Raw genomic sequence first — 15479 nt, 5'->3', positions numbered from 1 at the left:
CTCAGTAAAACTAAAGGATTGTATTGCTACTCTGTATCCGGTTAGAACTCGGTGGCATCAGTCCATATCAAATAAATAGCCGAAACGTCAAGGTTTCATAGCATTAAGAATTATAGACGTCACCCACTACAAAAACCAGCACCCACTGATGCAATCAAAGATCACTCAGTCTGAAGTGGGCCACACATCAGATAAGACCACGGAGGACAAGCCTTCACAACAAATTAGATGATGTCGCCCTCTGACGGCGAACAAGGGTTAGTTTAAAATCATAAGGAGGATCATCTTACATCCCTCTACTAATGTGCGAGACCTGTTTAGACCAACCGCTTTCAATCACTCTCCAAATTGACAGGGCGAATAGCCTACACTGTCATCATCTGTCCATGGACAGTAATGCAAATAATGATACATTAGGTCCACGCAAAAGTGGCCAATTTTATGATTGAATCCAGATGTTGGGGATTGTAACTTTAGGCCTATAAATACCGTCTCTAGTCCCCCTGCCATTTGGATAAGTGGATTTCTGAGGGAATTGTGAGCCGGTCTGATCCCCTCCGTGGAACCTATGGGGACAGCGCTCCCTGCAGAGACACCAGATGTGAAGTGTTATTGAGAGGCAGAGAGAGAGGGGGCCTTTTGTAAGGCATCAGATAAGCCCTGTTCCCAAAGCCGGGCCGGATCGGGTGTCACCAGCGGGCCTACGAGGGGGCGAAACCCAAGCCCCGCGCACCGGATCGGGTTTCTGTTTACACGAGCCCGGTCTCTGGATTCCTCCAATCAGGGTAGGCGAGGTGAAGAGGAAGGCTGGAAAAGTGAGGGTTCTGAGAAAAACCCTTCTGTCCTCTGCTGCCTGCCTCGTCCGTCTCTATCTCATGGTGGCTTGCAGACAGAGGCGACTAGTCCTTCCAACGGGCCACAGGAGCAAATAAATGAAGATGAGAGATACGGAGGTGTATAGAGGAGAGAACGAGCGATGATCAGGGATGCAAGGAGAGAGGGTGCAGTGGAGGGTAAACAGTCTCAAATCAGTTTCACCAACCTTTTGATTTGTGTTTACAGTTTACACACTTTTTTTTTTTTTTTTTTAATGCTGGTGATAAATATCTTTATGATTGAAATTCATGGTATAGGCAATACACTGTATTGTTTTGATGCAAGCTATATACTGTACATGAAATTAAATGTTTTTTTGTTTTGTTTTTTTTGGGGGGGGGGGGGGGGGTCTGTTGTATATCTGATTATTTATGTGTCTGTGATCATACCCTGGAATATAGTTTACCCACATTTTATGTTATCACTGCATCAGGGGGGAAACAAGATCAAAGACTGTGTTAGACATAACATATCCCCTATGATCTGCAAAACAACTCCAGTACCAGAGGTATCTTGTATTTCACTGGGTTTTGAGACAAATGTTGAAGGCCAAACATCTTTCCAATGCACAGACAGTAGAACACACTCTATCCTTCATGTCTGCCAAGATAAATCCTGCCCCCACACTTGTGGTACTTTCCCTCGGGCTAGGGTATCAGGGTAGCTGAGGGCCAAATGGGGAGACTTCAGGTGTAGAGTTTGTCTCTCGTGTCCAGTGTGTGCGAGAGAGAGAGAGAGAGAGAGAGAGAGAGAGAGAGAGAGAGAGAGAGAGAGAGAGAGAGAGAGAGAGAGAGAGAGAGAGAGAGAGAGGGAGGGAGAGAGATGAGTCATTGTGGTATTGTTTTGTTAAGTTTAATCAGAAAATACCATTGAAGTGGGTACAGCAGATTATTGCCAATGGAGAGCAGTCACTTTTATTTATTATTGTTATTATCATTGGTGGCATCCTGTGTGGGGAAAAAACATTGCAAGTCCTAAATAAAAAGGTCTAATTGGGGATGCTATGTATGCTTTCCCTGTAGGCTATATAGTATGGTCAAGCCAAGGCTATACCCCACCCACCGCCACCACCACCCTGATCAAACACATGCCATCTGAGAAAGCGCCCAAACATTCTGCCATGGTATCATTTACTCACCGGGCAGCTTTTCATCTCTTTATTTTAAGACAAGAATATACAGACAGACAGTGTTTGTACTGTGTGTGTGTCTCGTCAGATAAAACACAGTCCTTGCATTCCTCGTGAAATGTATCTGTTGAGATTTGGGGAGGGGTGGGCGCCAGGTGTTGGGTTTCATTGGAGGAGGCCCCTCCCTGTTCTATCCTCCAGACCCAGCGAAAGAGTGAGAGAGAGAGGGAGAGAGAGAGAGAGAGAGAGGGATTGTTCAGCGGTGGCAACAGCCCCACAGTGTGCAGCACGCATGTTCCGCGGACTTCAATGGGTGAAGCTTCAAGCCCCAGATGACGGTTTCATCAGACGTCTGGGAATGACAGCCGCTGTCACCGAGCTGAGTGACAGCTCTCGCTCTCTGCTCTTTGACTGATCGCCCCCCTCCCGAGTGACGCGCTGCTCTCCTGTCTCTCCCCAGCCGCGCAAACAGTGACACGGATCCAGCCAGGACTATGCCAGAGATGGAGAAGGGAAGACCGCCGGAAAATAAACGCAGTAGGAAACCCGCACACCCCGTCAAGAGGGAGATCAACCAAGAGATGAAGGTGAGAATGTGTTTATAACACATTTATAATTTAGTGTCCGTCTGCGAGTATAGCTATATACCGAATGAGCGCCGTATATAGGCGTGAATCACTGTTGGTAATGATATTTGTTTTCAATGAATGCATCCCTTGTACCTTTATTCATTTGGATAATTAGATATTCGGCAAGTAGGCCTACATAACTCGCTTCAGATATAAAATATAAATTCGTCTTTTCGGGCCTCGGTCCTCTTGTCAGTCAACATAATATACACCAGAAAAAACTTTTTATACAATCTCAAGTTTCACGTTTTCAAGTTTTGTTTGCACCACATAACAACAGGGTAGATGTACATTGCAGTGAAATGCTCTGTATGAGCCCCCTGAGAGATTGTGCTTCATACAGTAAAAACGTTAAAAGAATAAGGCCTTAACACTATACAAAATATACAATAATACATCTTGAATGACTTCGCACTGAATAGTATATAGGTGAGCCGTTCCCGTTAGTGACGCCATGTCAGGCCAGCTGTGGTCGGACCGTCGCTCCTCTCTGTAATGTCCAGCGGAGTTCCAGATGTGCGTCACTTCTTCCTCGCGTCTGCAGTGCGCGCACTTGTAATTTATAGGCTTATTATTACCATCACTCCCTGTAAAACGAGAGCGCATTTGATATACTTTAAATAGCCCATTGGCGCCTCTTCTAATCAAGAATCACTGCTCCTCGGTCAAGAGGACGCGGACCGTATAGCTTACAATAAGTTAATTCCGAGTAACTTAATGATTCCAGGGGGGAGGCCAGCATATCTAGGCCCTATTGTTGCTGTATAAACTTGGGAAACAAACCCCATGGTTTGTCTACTTATGGATTTAGACATTGGCTATTTGAGACCTATATATACGTTTGCGGTGAGGATATCCAAGTCTGAGGAGAGAAATCTAAACGGACAGGCATACTGTATATGTGGGATTCTGGTCTTCGTGACTGAGAGAGGAAATGTGCTCTTTTCTCTGTAAGTGGTTTGGATTGTAGCTTTTGATATCCAGGGGAGGTGTAGAGTTACAACTTAACTAATTTTAATCAAAACATGTGAAACACTATCCCTGCTTGATGTAAGTCTGCCTGGGCTGAATCTTGGGGTCGGCCTTGGTTTGTTGCCTTTGGCTGTAACTCTGTGGTTTGGGATATGGCTTGTCACTCTCACAAAGCAGATGTTTGTCTGAACTGCCAAAAAGAAACAAAAACAACATTGTAGGAAGCAGAGGGGAGGAGGGGGGGGCAGAAGAGCGCCTGTCTTCTACTAATGAGAGGACACCGAGAGCAGTGACACTCAAAGGGACGAACACACTGTATAGGAGGGTTGGCCTGATGATGGAATCACCTGATGGAGTCCCCCTTGGCAGAACAGAGAGCGGTACTTTGAGATATAACTCCGACGCGATGCAGGCAGCGGTACACGTGGATCTGCAAAACATGACACAGCCGATAGGGGGGGGGGGGGGGGGGGGGGGGATGAAGGACAGGGAGTGAAGAAGTGTCAGGTTATGAAACAAAGGAGGGAAAGTGAGAGACAGACAGACAGACAGACAGACAGACAGACAGACAGACAGACAGACAGACAGACAGACAGACAGACAAACAGTGTGATTTCGAGCGCAGTGTTGTCTCTGTAATGAATCCGTTTCAACACCACAGTCGGACCCCACTCCCTCCACGTCAGACTGTAGGCCAGCGCTGAACACCAGATACTTGACTTTAATCATCGTTGGGCATATTTAGCTGGATATGATACCTCCCTGTGCGCACGCACGCACACACACACGCGCACGCACTCACGCACACACACACACACACACACACACACACACACACACACGCACACACACACACACACACACTATACTCTCAGAGAGAGGGAGAGAGAGAGTGGGAGAGATCCATTTCTTTGAGGCCCTCCTAGTGCACTGCAGAGCAGAGGTCGGAGTGGGGAAAGAATGTCAGTCAGTCAGTACTACAGGACTACAACACCATCACCACAGCCGACTGGCTGAGCTGGAAAGGGGTGAAACTTGAGAGGCACTGCTGTGTCGGGTGTCAGGGCTGGAAGGTGCCGGGGTGGAGGGGGGGGGGGGGGGGGGCGGCCAGGGGAGAGGCAGGCAGAGAGAGTGAGAGAGAGGGAGAAGGGAGGGGGAGGGACAGAGAGGACTGGAGAGAGAGAGAGTGCTGGACGGTAGAGGAGCGGGGCATTTCCGAGAACCGTGGGACCTTGCTGTGGTGTAGGTGTCCCGCTCTGATTTCTGCCCATTCCGGATCGGAATTTCTCCTCCAATCCGGTTCTCCCAAAGCCGCAGAGAGAGGAGGGGGTGGATGAAGAGAGAGACCTTTGTGTTTTTTTTTTTTTTTTTTTTCATCTGGTCGTAATAAAAAAAAAAAAAAAAGGACCACACATCCCATCTGCTGAGAACAGTTTTCTTTTCTCCCTCCTTTTTTTTCCCCAATTAAAAGAGATAAACAAAGGATGATTCATAGATTTCACACTGGTATTAGGTTTTGAACCTTTCCATCTCAGATTTAGAAAGAGTAAACAACTTGAATAACATCATGGAAAAAGAGTGGTACTGTACTCCGCCGTGCCTCGTATTCATTTCCTCGGGACGGCCCAGGCTAAACAAGAACCCAGAGCATTGATTCAGAGTAGGAAGGGTCTGATTATATTTAAGAGTGGGATAAAAGTTCCACTAACAAGACCCTGAGATATAAAGGTCACATTTTCCCCATTTTTGCAGGCAGGCATGCAGTCGCCCTGTCTCGTTACATATAATGTTAATCAGTGATTTGTTTTCCAACCCCCCCCCCCCCCCCCCCCCAGACCTTCGCAGAGAGCACTATGAACGAGCTCCTGGGTTGGTACGGCTACGACAAGGTGGAGCTCCGGGACTCGGAGGCCAGCGAGATCCGGAACTACAGAGAGAGACGTCAGCATGTGTCCGTGCTAAAAGGTGACGCCCGGTGCAGTGTACACACAACACACAGTAACACAGCTGGTCGTTGTCATCGTAACTGAATACACATCTCAAGTTTTGTTTTATTTGTCACATATAATGTACGTTACAGTGAAATGCTTGGTTCGGTATGAGCCCCCTGAGATTGTGCTTCATACAGTAAAAAAGTCAAAAGAATAAAGGCCAAACACTATACAGAATATACAAACTAAAGTACAGCCTAAAGTACAAAGTGAAGTGCAATCTAGAGCCGTAACAGGTTTGACAGGGTCGACAGACACTTTACCCTCGGTTCGGATTCGCCAGACATACTCTCTCCTCACTGTACATTTGCAAACCTATCCGAGTCCTCTTGTGTTTCATACACGGTCACGGCTACGGTTTCACACTGTGGGTTATGAACTTGAAATCAGAGTGGGAACACACTGCTATGGCTTCAATATTGTGCTTCCATGTCAGGACAAGGCTTGTATGGCTTGTTTTTAATCATATTTCATAGGTAATTACAGCCCCACGTCATTATAATGTGAATAGAGGAGCACAGTGGGACATGAGCGTCTCGACCTCGTCTGTGTGTCTATTCTCGATAGTTGTGTGCAGCGTGAGTTCATCCCGGGCTCACTCTCCTTTCACTGTGCTTGTGTGAGCAGTTTGTATTTTTAAACCTTTCAAAATAAAGCTAACTAGCTGCTTGTGTTTGTGTCTTCCAGAAAACTCGTTGCCAAAACCCAAAATCCTGGACAGCAAAGTGAGTCCCTCGGCCCTGGCAATGAGGAGCGGAGAGAGAGAGTCCTCCAGTGTACCCTCCTCCTCCTCCTCCTCTTCCTCGCCCAGCTCCTCCCTGACAAGCCCCAAGGAGCACAAGAGTGCCCCTGTCATCGTTCCCTCATAAAGCCGTCTGCAGGTAGAAAACAAACCTGTAAACCTGGACTCTCTAGACTCTAAACTGTTGCACGTGTGTTTTGAGTCGAAGGCCTGACCCGGCTCTCAAAATGCCCACTACCTCTCGCGCGTTTTTTGTCATTCTGACGAGACCCGGTTCCTTGTTGTCTCTCCAGCCGATGGTGAAAATGAATGGTGTTTTCCTTCCCCGTTTACCAGTAATTGTATCCTTGATACTGCATGTGGGGTTAATTGCGTTTCACCAAGGGTTTTATGTTTCGTTAACGTACTAATTTTTAACCCCCCAAAACACTAAGTTTAGCGCCAACACTAAATGAGCGGATACTGCGGAGAATGCACTGACACCGGTGATGTCGGGTGACCTGATCTGCGATGCTGAGCTTGTTTGGCTAGCGATTTTATCTGCCGCTTGGAGGGAAATGTATATTAGAAGGCCTTGTTCACTGGAACCACAGCCTCCACGGACCACAGACAAAGCTACGAGCGATCTATTAATAGTCCATTCATTTTCCTATAGCTGCAGGCGGATGCTGGAGAGATGGTAACAGCCAGACATTATGTGACCCGTGAGAGGTCTATAGAGCTGGGTCAGGGTCGTTGGTGTTTGATGCCCTTGTATACCTGGTGGTCAGACTGTCATTCTGCTGTGTTTCCGTTGGTAGACTCTAGGGACATTCTGGATGAAAGCACTTTACTAGGTGAAGGCAAACAAATTAATACATCATGGATAAAGAGTGGTACTGTAGGCCTACTGCTAATACATGTCAAAGGTCAAAGGCTTCACCCAGACTGTCCCTGGAGACCTCTGGGACACCAAATTGTGTGTACATCCCAGAAAACGTCATTATTATTTACAAACAGTAAAAGGGTCTATTGACTTCATATTGATGTTGCAACATGAAACAACACACCAACCGGTTACAATATAGGCTAGGCGTTTTTTTTCTTGTTTTATTTACATACACATGAAATACTAGATAATCATCACAATCATCACTGGGAAATAACATTGGGAGACGGTCTAATGCCATAGGGATACACTCGAATAGCAGGTAAATGCATTCCCACTGCGGTAGGGTGACTGAAACGGGTTTTCAGATTATAAACCTGACACTAGATAAAAATGACATTGTAGTAAAGTCGCATCGCAATTGCAATATGTGCTAAATGAATTGCGAAGTAATATTTCACCCATACCGCACAGCCCTAGTGAACCACACATAGCATGATGACTACTGCACCATGCAAAGATTAAATGAGTTTAGATTCAAGTTTATTGTCATTACACATCACAAGTACAGTACAACGAAAATAAGTTTGGCGTCCAAGCAGAGTGCAAATGTAAGTGCAACAGCAATATACAATGTACAGGTGATTAAACTGGGTACAAAATATACAAATGAGTACTACTGAGTACACCTCTGCTCATTCATTCCCGTTATCTAACTTAGTTCACTTAGATCATCTACAAGTTCCCAGGGGGAGCCCTGATAGCCCACACCACCACCTGATATGAAAACAATTACGATCTACACCATTGATCATCTGGACACCGCACTCCTATTCAAAACCGAGTTGATACGGTATACGTGACAATTGACCGCACCTTTTTTCCGACTGGCACTTTCACCCGTTGACTCCCCTCCATCCCTCCTCTCCTCCTCCTCCTCCTCCCCCCTGCAGTGGAGGATGTCCAGAACGTCCAGATAGTGTGCGTCTGGTGCCAGAAGGAAGGCGTGAAGCGCTACTCTCTCTGCATGGGTTCAGAGCTCAAGAGCTTCTGCAGCGAGAAGTGCTTCGCCGCCTGCAGACGGGCCTACTTCAAGCGCAACAAGGTCAGTAGTTGAACCAGGGGGGGGGGGGGGGGGGGGGGGGCTACCAATTCAGACTGTGGAGCACAGGACAAAAAAGATTTCCTCCTGCTCACCTGTCCCTCCCTTGTTGAGGGTGTTGTCAGTCAGGATTTATGTGTCCGGAAATGGCTGAGACGACCCAATCCTGGGAGACAGGTTTTTACCACTTTACCACAATGAGGGCACATTGTAGCGCTTGCCGGGAGGTTGAAGTTCAAACACAAACACACACACACACACACACACACACACACACACACACACACACGCACACACGCACACACACACACACACACACACACACACGCGCGCGCGCGCGCACACACACACACACACACGCACGCACACGCACACGCACACACCACGCGCACACACACACACACAGAGCTTTAGATTGTACCAGGTGTTCACTATTCACACACAGGCACACCAAGAAGAGCATTTCTGGCAGGTAAACAGGCCCAGAGAAACAGATACCCCTGATCTTGTCAGTGAGGTCATATAGGATGGATTAATTTACAGGTATTTAAAGAGGGGGATCTCTTGAGAGCACACATGCTAGTTTCTAATGGACGGGGGTTCGTCGTAAGGGACGGTGGCAAGGGAGGTCAAAGGCCGCGGAGGGACACGTCGTATTGGTTTCGCGTTAATGGAGGGAAAGACCGGGCCGTCTTGCGGCTCGGGGTCCAGAGGATGGGGGGGGGGGGGGGGGAGAGCGTCCGGCTGTAGAGAGAGCCGCTCTGATGGACACGTTGCCACCACTTCTCTCACCCTCCGTTACGACACGGATACCCCCCCCCTCTCTTTGGAGGTGCGAGGTGACGGGCGGGGGTATCGCCTTTCGCCCCCGCCGTTGTTTACGCCGCCTCGCTCGGTTTGTTCACACAACGGCTGGAGACAAAAAAAAATAAAAAAGGTGGGGAGAATGGGGTCTGTGTGCAACAAACCCTCTAGTTTTTCGGAGGTGGGGAGGAGAGCGTTGGCCTGTCTGTGCTTGTCTGAGAGGAAAGGGCCGGGGGGGCCTGAGGGCGAGGTGTCCACTTTCAGCGCATACCTTACCTGCAGCTGCCTCATGTTTCGTAACTCAACACGACTCCATGGGTCACAGAGAAGGGGGGGGGAGCACTCAGATCCACTGAGGATCGGCTTACTGGATGAATCTGGAGGAATTTCCAATATTAATACTGGCAAGGCCATTAACAATACGACGATTCATCGACACTATCTTCTCGCTCAGTTGTAGAATCGTATCCGTTTCACAATGCACAGTGTATTCCCGCTGTCTTAATGACCTTAAATCCTCCAGTTCCACGAACTCCACAGTGCTTCTGGCCTGAATGACAAGGCAAATAGGAGGCTATTTTTTGCTCCGGTTACGTAAGAAGCTCACATTTTGCTTTCATGTGCCACGGAGATGATAGCGCTATGAATTATAGCGACCGCTTCGTCATGGGAGAGTTAGCGGTGTGAAATCCGTCAAAGACAAAGAATCCATGTCTGACTAACTGCTGCACAGTTACATTCACGTGGTGACAATCTGTGGTTTCCATTTGTCAGGCCAGAGATGAGGACCTCCAGGGACAGGGAGAGAGGTCCCCACAGGAGCCCGCTCACACCGAGGATTCCCCCAGGCTGGTGCTGAAGATCAACAGCAGCGTGAGAGTAAGAACACACCTCTGAATGCAACGCGACATTTGTATCACGTTAATACCCTGTTACGTTCCAACTCTCGTAATGGAATATGTGTTATGATAAAATGTCAACGCTACAGTGTGAAATCCCAATGTATCCTATTCTATGTATTCTATCCTATTCTGAGCGTACAGTGTAAACAACGCCGGTGCTACTTCTACTGTTCCACAAACAACGTGGTCATTCATTATTTTCAACCCCCGTTGACTTTGTCACTTAAATGACCCCTCCACAGTCTCTGTCCCCTGTACCGCAGGTCTGCGACTGGTGCAAGCACGTCCGCCACACCAAAGAGTACCTGGACTTTGGCTCCGGCGAGGAGAGGCTCCAGTTCTGCAGCACCAAGTGTCTAAATCAATACAAGATGGACGTCTTCTACCGAGAGGCCCGGGCGGCTCTGACCAGCACCAGCTCCAGTCCGGGCAGACCCAGCCAGGAGGGGCGGGCGGAGGTCAGCGGAGCCGGACAGAAGCTGCTCACCCCGGAGTCGTGGAACAGTAGCGGCGGCGGCGGCGGGGACCTCCGCCACAGGAACCTGTCTCCCAAAGGGCCCACGCCCATCCATGGATCAGCTGCGTCCACCTCTGTGTCCCCCTCAGAGGCGTCCTCCTCCTCCTCCAAGGTTCCCGTCTCGGGTTTGAGGTCACTCGAGAGGCCCGTCCAGCCGCCGCCACCTCCCCCTGCTGTGGAGATGGCGCCCCACCCGGTTCCTCCTCCTCCTCCTCATCCTCATGCTCATCCCCATCCCCATCCTCATCCCCATCCTCATCCCCATCCCCATCCTTATCCTCATCCCCATCCTCCTAGACACATGGAACACCAGCCCATGCCACAGATCCCCATGACTTTCATTAGACCTCCTCTTCACGCTCAGGGCTTGAAAAGCCCCCTCGCCCACCCGCTCAGGCACCCGGGCCCCCCTTCCAGCCCTATCTACCGGCCTCCCCACTCTCCCCACCTGCAGCAGCCCCCCACGGGCCCCTCCATGCATCCCTACCCAGGGGCCTACTTCCCCGGCTTGCACTCCCCTCCCATCAACATGATGCCGAGAGGCCCCATCCCTATGCCGGGTATGCCCCCTATGATGAACTTTGGTAACTTTGGTATTCCGTCCTTTGGCCCTCTCTTCCCTCAGCCCACCGTGCTGGTGCCTTACCCCATCATCGTGCCCCTCCCCGTACCCATCCCCATCCCCATCCCCTTCCCCGTCCCCATGAAGGCCTACCCCCCCGAGCCCCCGAGCCACGGTGGCGTCATCCAGCCTGTGCCGGACGGTGTGGACCGGGGCAGATCCAGGGGCGCCGGGCAGCCTTCCCCGGGGAGCTGTGTGGGAGAGGCAAGCAGGCAGGGAGCGAACAGAGTGGGCAGGACACTGGCCTCGCCCACCGACCCCGACAGAAGGGACACGGACTGGGTTAAATCAGAGAGGCTGTTCCCCTCTCCGACGTCCACCCCGTACAGCGGGGCCTCTTCCCCCAGGACACAGTACAACGAATCCCCCTCCTCCGCCCCAGGGCCAGAGGCACTGATAGACTATAAACTAGCCCTGCAGCTGCAGCAGCAGCAGCAGCAGCCAGAGAGGCAGGTCATCCAGAGGGTGCTCCAAAGGACCCAAGTGAAGGTGGAGCCCAACACCAACGGACTGGTAGACTTATCAGGGCCGGGGGACTGCGGCGCCGGGCAGGGCACCAGGGCGGGGGGGCACCATGACGATATCAGCCCCGCCCCGTCTCAACCGCAGTCCCCTTCGCGGGACTCTATCTATCATCGCCAGGACTCCGGTACCCCACCTTCGCACGCCCTGGCCAGTCCCAGGGGGCATAGCCCTCCCTGCGATGACGCATCCCCTGCCCCGATGTCACAGAACCACGGTCCAAATGGGGCGACCTCATCCTCGGACCCTCCCAGCCCGGACTCATCCCTGCCCGAGAGAGTTGTCCCGCCCCCTGAACCAGCCCTCAGCGAACTGGAGGCCATCAAAGAGAACAACTGCTCCGCGGTCGGCCCGGTCCGGGCTGAGGGGCCGGCCGGCCAATCAGAGGAGCCCTCAGCTGTGGGTGGGGAGGGGGGGGAGGATCCCCACATCCCGGACGAGGACCACGCCTACGCCCTGCCCACGGCACCAAAGATGGGGGGCGCTACCACCGCACTGCTCTTGCCCAAACTCAGGGACAAGGGCACTCTGCGGAGCGCCCCCAGTGTGGCTGGGGTAGGGGACATGGAGCCCGCTCTGAAGAGGAGATGCCTACGTATCCGCGATCAGAATAAGTAGAGGACAGAGGTGAGAGACACTTTGTCACACAGACCTTTGATTATAGCCAAGGCATAGGAGACAGGCATAGGGCCATTACTGGGTTTGATGAGGTAAAAGATAGCAGAAGTTACACACACACACACACACACACACACACACACACACACACACACACACACACACACACACACACACACACACACACACACACACACACACACACACACACACACACACACACACACACACACACACACACACGCACAGACACTGGGATGGCGCAATCCCAGGTCACACAGTAATATACACATGGTCACAGTCACACCGAACAGCATGGCGCCAACGAGAGAGAATCCCGGTAACATGGCACTCCTCGTGGCTCTAGGGTTACAGCAGAGGAAGTAGGAGATGGAGGGCACGGACAGTAAGAGTCACTTTGAAAGGAAATAGATCACCTCAGCAGGGCCTGACAGGCACAATGCTTTGTTTTGCATGGCAGCCTGTTTCACAGGCTCTGTTTTGCCAGGACACGTGAGAAAGAGCGAGAGAGAGAGTGTGTGTGTGTGTGTGTGTCTGTGAGAGAGAGACAGTGAGTGTTCCTCAAAGTCACAGGGACGGATGCTACCGGAGCGCCACCGTGTGCGATTTTGAGACCGTCGACCGTCTCCTACGGTGCGAACGGGGCGCAGCAGGCCACTTTCCCCAGAGGTTGCCGTGGAGACGGGAGGCGATCGCCAGGCACAGACTGCGAGGCGCTGCGAATATGAGAGCCAGCCCTCAGTGATAGAGCTCAGGGGCTTCATTAGAAAACAGAGAGGCAAGGAGCAGAGTGATCCGGTTACACGTGTCATAATGACACGCTATTCTGGCCTGGACCGGTCTCGCTCTCTCTCCCTCGCGCGTATGAGTTTAGCACTCACTCGCTCTCTCCTCTCCACTACCCTGCCCTTCTCCTCACTCACTGCCGCTGCCAAACAGATGTTGTTGTTAGAGCAAAACGGAACGGAACAACCCTCCTTACGTTTGGACCAATCAAAGGGTCCTTCTTGATTTCACTTCCACCCCACCGATTGGTGGCGGTCCAAGTGACCCTAATACCGGTATTCTTTTCACCCCTTGACATCTGCCACGATGAGGTCATGTTTCCATTCCCACCCTGTGTCCCTGGTATTAATCCACCGATATAACAGATAGATGGGGTTTATATTTCCGCTATTCTGATTTGAGCCTCTAAAGGTCAAGGGTCACCTTAATAATTGTGTTCGAAAAAGGATGGCTGTTGGCAGAGACAGCGCTGCATAAGCTGTTATCTTATACTCTGAACGTTACATGCCAAAGCATTAAACTATTCCCTTTCACCGAACGGGGTCCCACTTTATCCTTTGTCATTTGTTGTGGTCTCACGTCTCCCCTTAGTAACCGGCGCATATGAAATCACAGCGCGCTCGCTTTGCTCGGCCGCGTCGCACGGGGGCCGGATTTATGGTCCTCCGCGCTCTTGTGTAACAGGAGCCGGCTGCCCATACGTCGAGTGACTTTTTAGTTTAGCGCCTCTCCGCTCCGAGGTGAAATGCCGCTGTCCTGTCCCATTGCAGTGCCCCGCTAAAAGTCTCTTAAGAAACCTCTCACTCTCTCCGACGGCATCGGCGGCCAACTGGAGGATTTCACCTCAGGAAATAGCCCGGTTTTTCGTCTCGGTTTTCCCTGCCTTTATTTGGGATATTTTATAGCCCCGTGTAACCCGATCCCTCCACATGGGTATTCACTGAGCGTTTGAAACTAAAACGCAGAGGGACAGAGGGAGTACAGAACCCAGGCTTGGCCCTTACGTGTGTGTGTGTGTGTGTGTGTGTGTGTGTGTGTGTGTGTGTGTGTGTGTGTGTGTGTGTGTGTGTGTGTGTGTGTGTGTGTGTGTGTGTGTGTGTGTGTGTGTGTGTGTGTGTGTGTGTGTGTGTGTGTGTGTGTGTGTGTGTGTGTGTGTGTGTGTGTGTGTGTGTGTGTGTGTGTGTGTGTGTGTGTGTGTGTGTGTGTGTGTGTGTGTGTGTGTGTGTGTGTGTGTGTGTGTGTGTGTGTGTGTGTGTGTGTGTGTGTGTGTGTGTGCACATGTCTATTTCAATGAACGCCTGTGTAAGTGTGTGTGAGAGCGAGAGAGGCCAGATGTTCTTGGTTTGATTGTGCCCCGTGCGACAGTTATCTCGGTGCTGACATGTCTAAAAGCCTCATTCTCACAGTGTTTATGTTGAGTGGGCGGATTAAGTAGGGGGGTGGACAGAGCAGGGGGGGGGGGGGGGGGGGGGGCAGACATGGGATATGGTAGGAAGGGAAATTCTACTGAATCAGAATCATATATATATACGTATATGTAACGACTCACCCCCACCTCTCTCTCTCTCCCTCCCTCTCTCTCTTTTCATTCCCTCCCTCTCTCTCTCCCCCCGCCTGATGAACAGACTCACTGTCTAACACTGTATAGTGGTGCCAGATCCAGTGCCACCCCCTCTTGTGGACAACACCAGCGCTAACACCCTCCGGCCTATTAACTCCAGCCAGCCACACAGAGTCCAGCTCAGCCCACTGCCCCGACCGGGTGCCAAACCAGGAAGCCGTCCAGATGTGGCCATATCATCCCAAGCCAAAGTGGGAGGGAGGGGGGGGTCCTAGAACACGGAAAAGCGTCGTACAGTCACACACCTTATCTTGGACCAAAGAGTATTATTGTCCAGTGTGTCATGTTGTGTTCTACTATGAGTATGTGATGTGGATCATCCCCCTGGACACACTTTCTGTCTGATCTCTGCCCTATAGTGTGTGTGTGTGTGCGCGCACGTCATATGCGTACGGTATACGTGCGGCTGCCCAAACGCACTGCTCCTCCTCCTCCTCCTCCTCCTCGCGCTCTGTGCAGCAGACAGGGCCCTGATCAGCCTTGTGTGGTCTTCTCAGATGGAGCCCCGAACATGATCTCTTTCCAGGGGAAACGGTTTGTTTTCTCTGCCCGGCTTCGCACAAAGAGCCGCATTGTTCCTCTCCCCATATCCCACACTGACTCCCCACTCCAGGTCTCCGGTTACCTGGTCGACGGGGGCTCAGACTTCAGGAGCTCCCTTTTTTTTAGATTTTTTTTTTTTTGACATAGAGCCAGGAATATCTGCCCCCCCCCACCCCCACCCCTCTCCTCCATCTCTCCACCCAAACTAAATACA

The 15479-nt window shown here is 51.0% G+C and overlaps 1 protein-coding gene across 1 annotated transcript; it reads left to right on the top strand.

Moving 5' to 3' along the window:
- Positions 1-2260: 2260 nt before the first annotated feature.
- LOC311227993 (sine oculis-binding protein homolog) lies at positions 2261-14904 on the top strand. Its single transcript, XM_084313879.1, is given in 8 exon segments — positions 2261-2592; positions 5442-5571; positions 6285-6458; positions 6461-6478; positions 8161-8312; positions 9888-9992; positions 10258-12303; positions 14727-14904. Coding segments are annotated over 7 exon segments (2709 nt in total). The 5' UTR covers positions 2261-2499; the 3' UTR covers positions 12295-12303; positions 14727-14904.
- The last annotated feature ends 575 nt before the right edge of the window (positions 14905-15479 follow it).

The sequence above is a fragment of the Notolepis coatsorum genome, assembly GCF_963971535.1.
Source record: "Notolepis coatsorum genome assembly, chromosome: 5".
Taxonomy (NCBI): domain Eukaryota; kingdom Metazoa; phylum Chordata; class Actinopteri; order Aulopiformes; family Paralepididae; genus Notolepis; species Notolepis coatsorum.
The sequence above is the reverse complement of the archived record's forward strand: the minus strand, read 5'-3'. Positions and strand labels throughout refer to the sequence as shown.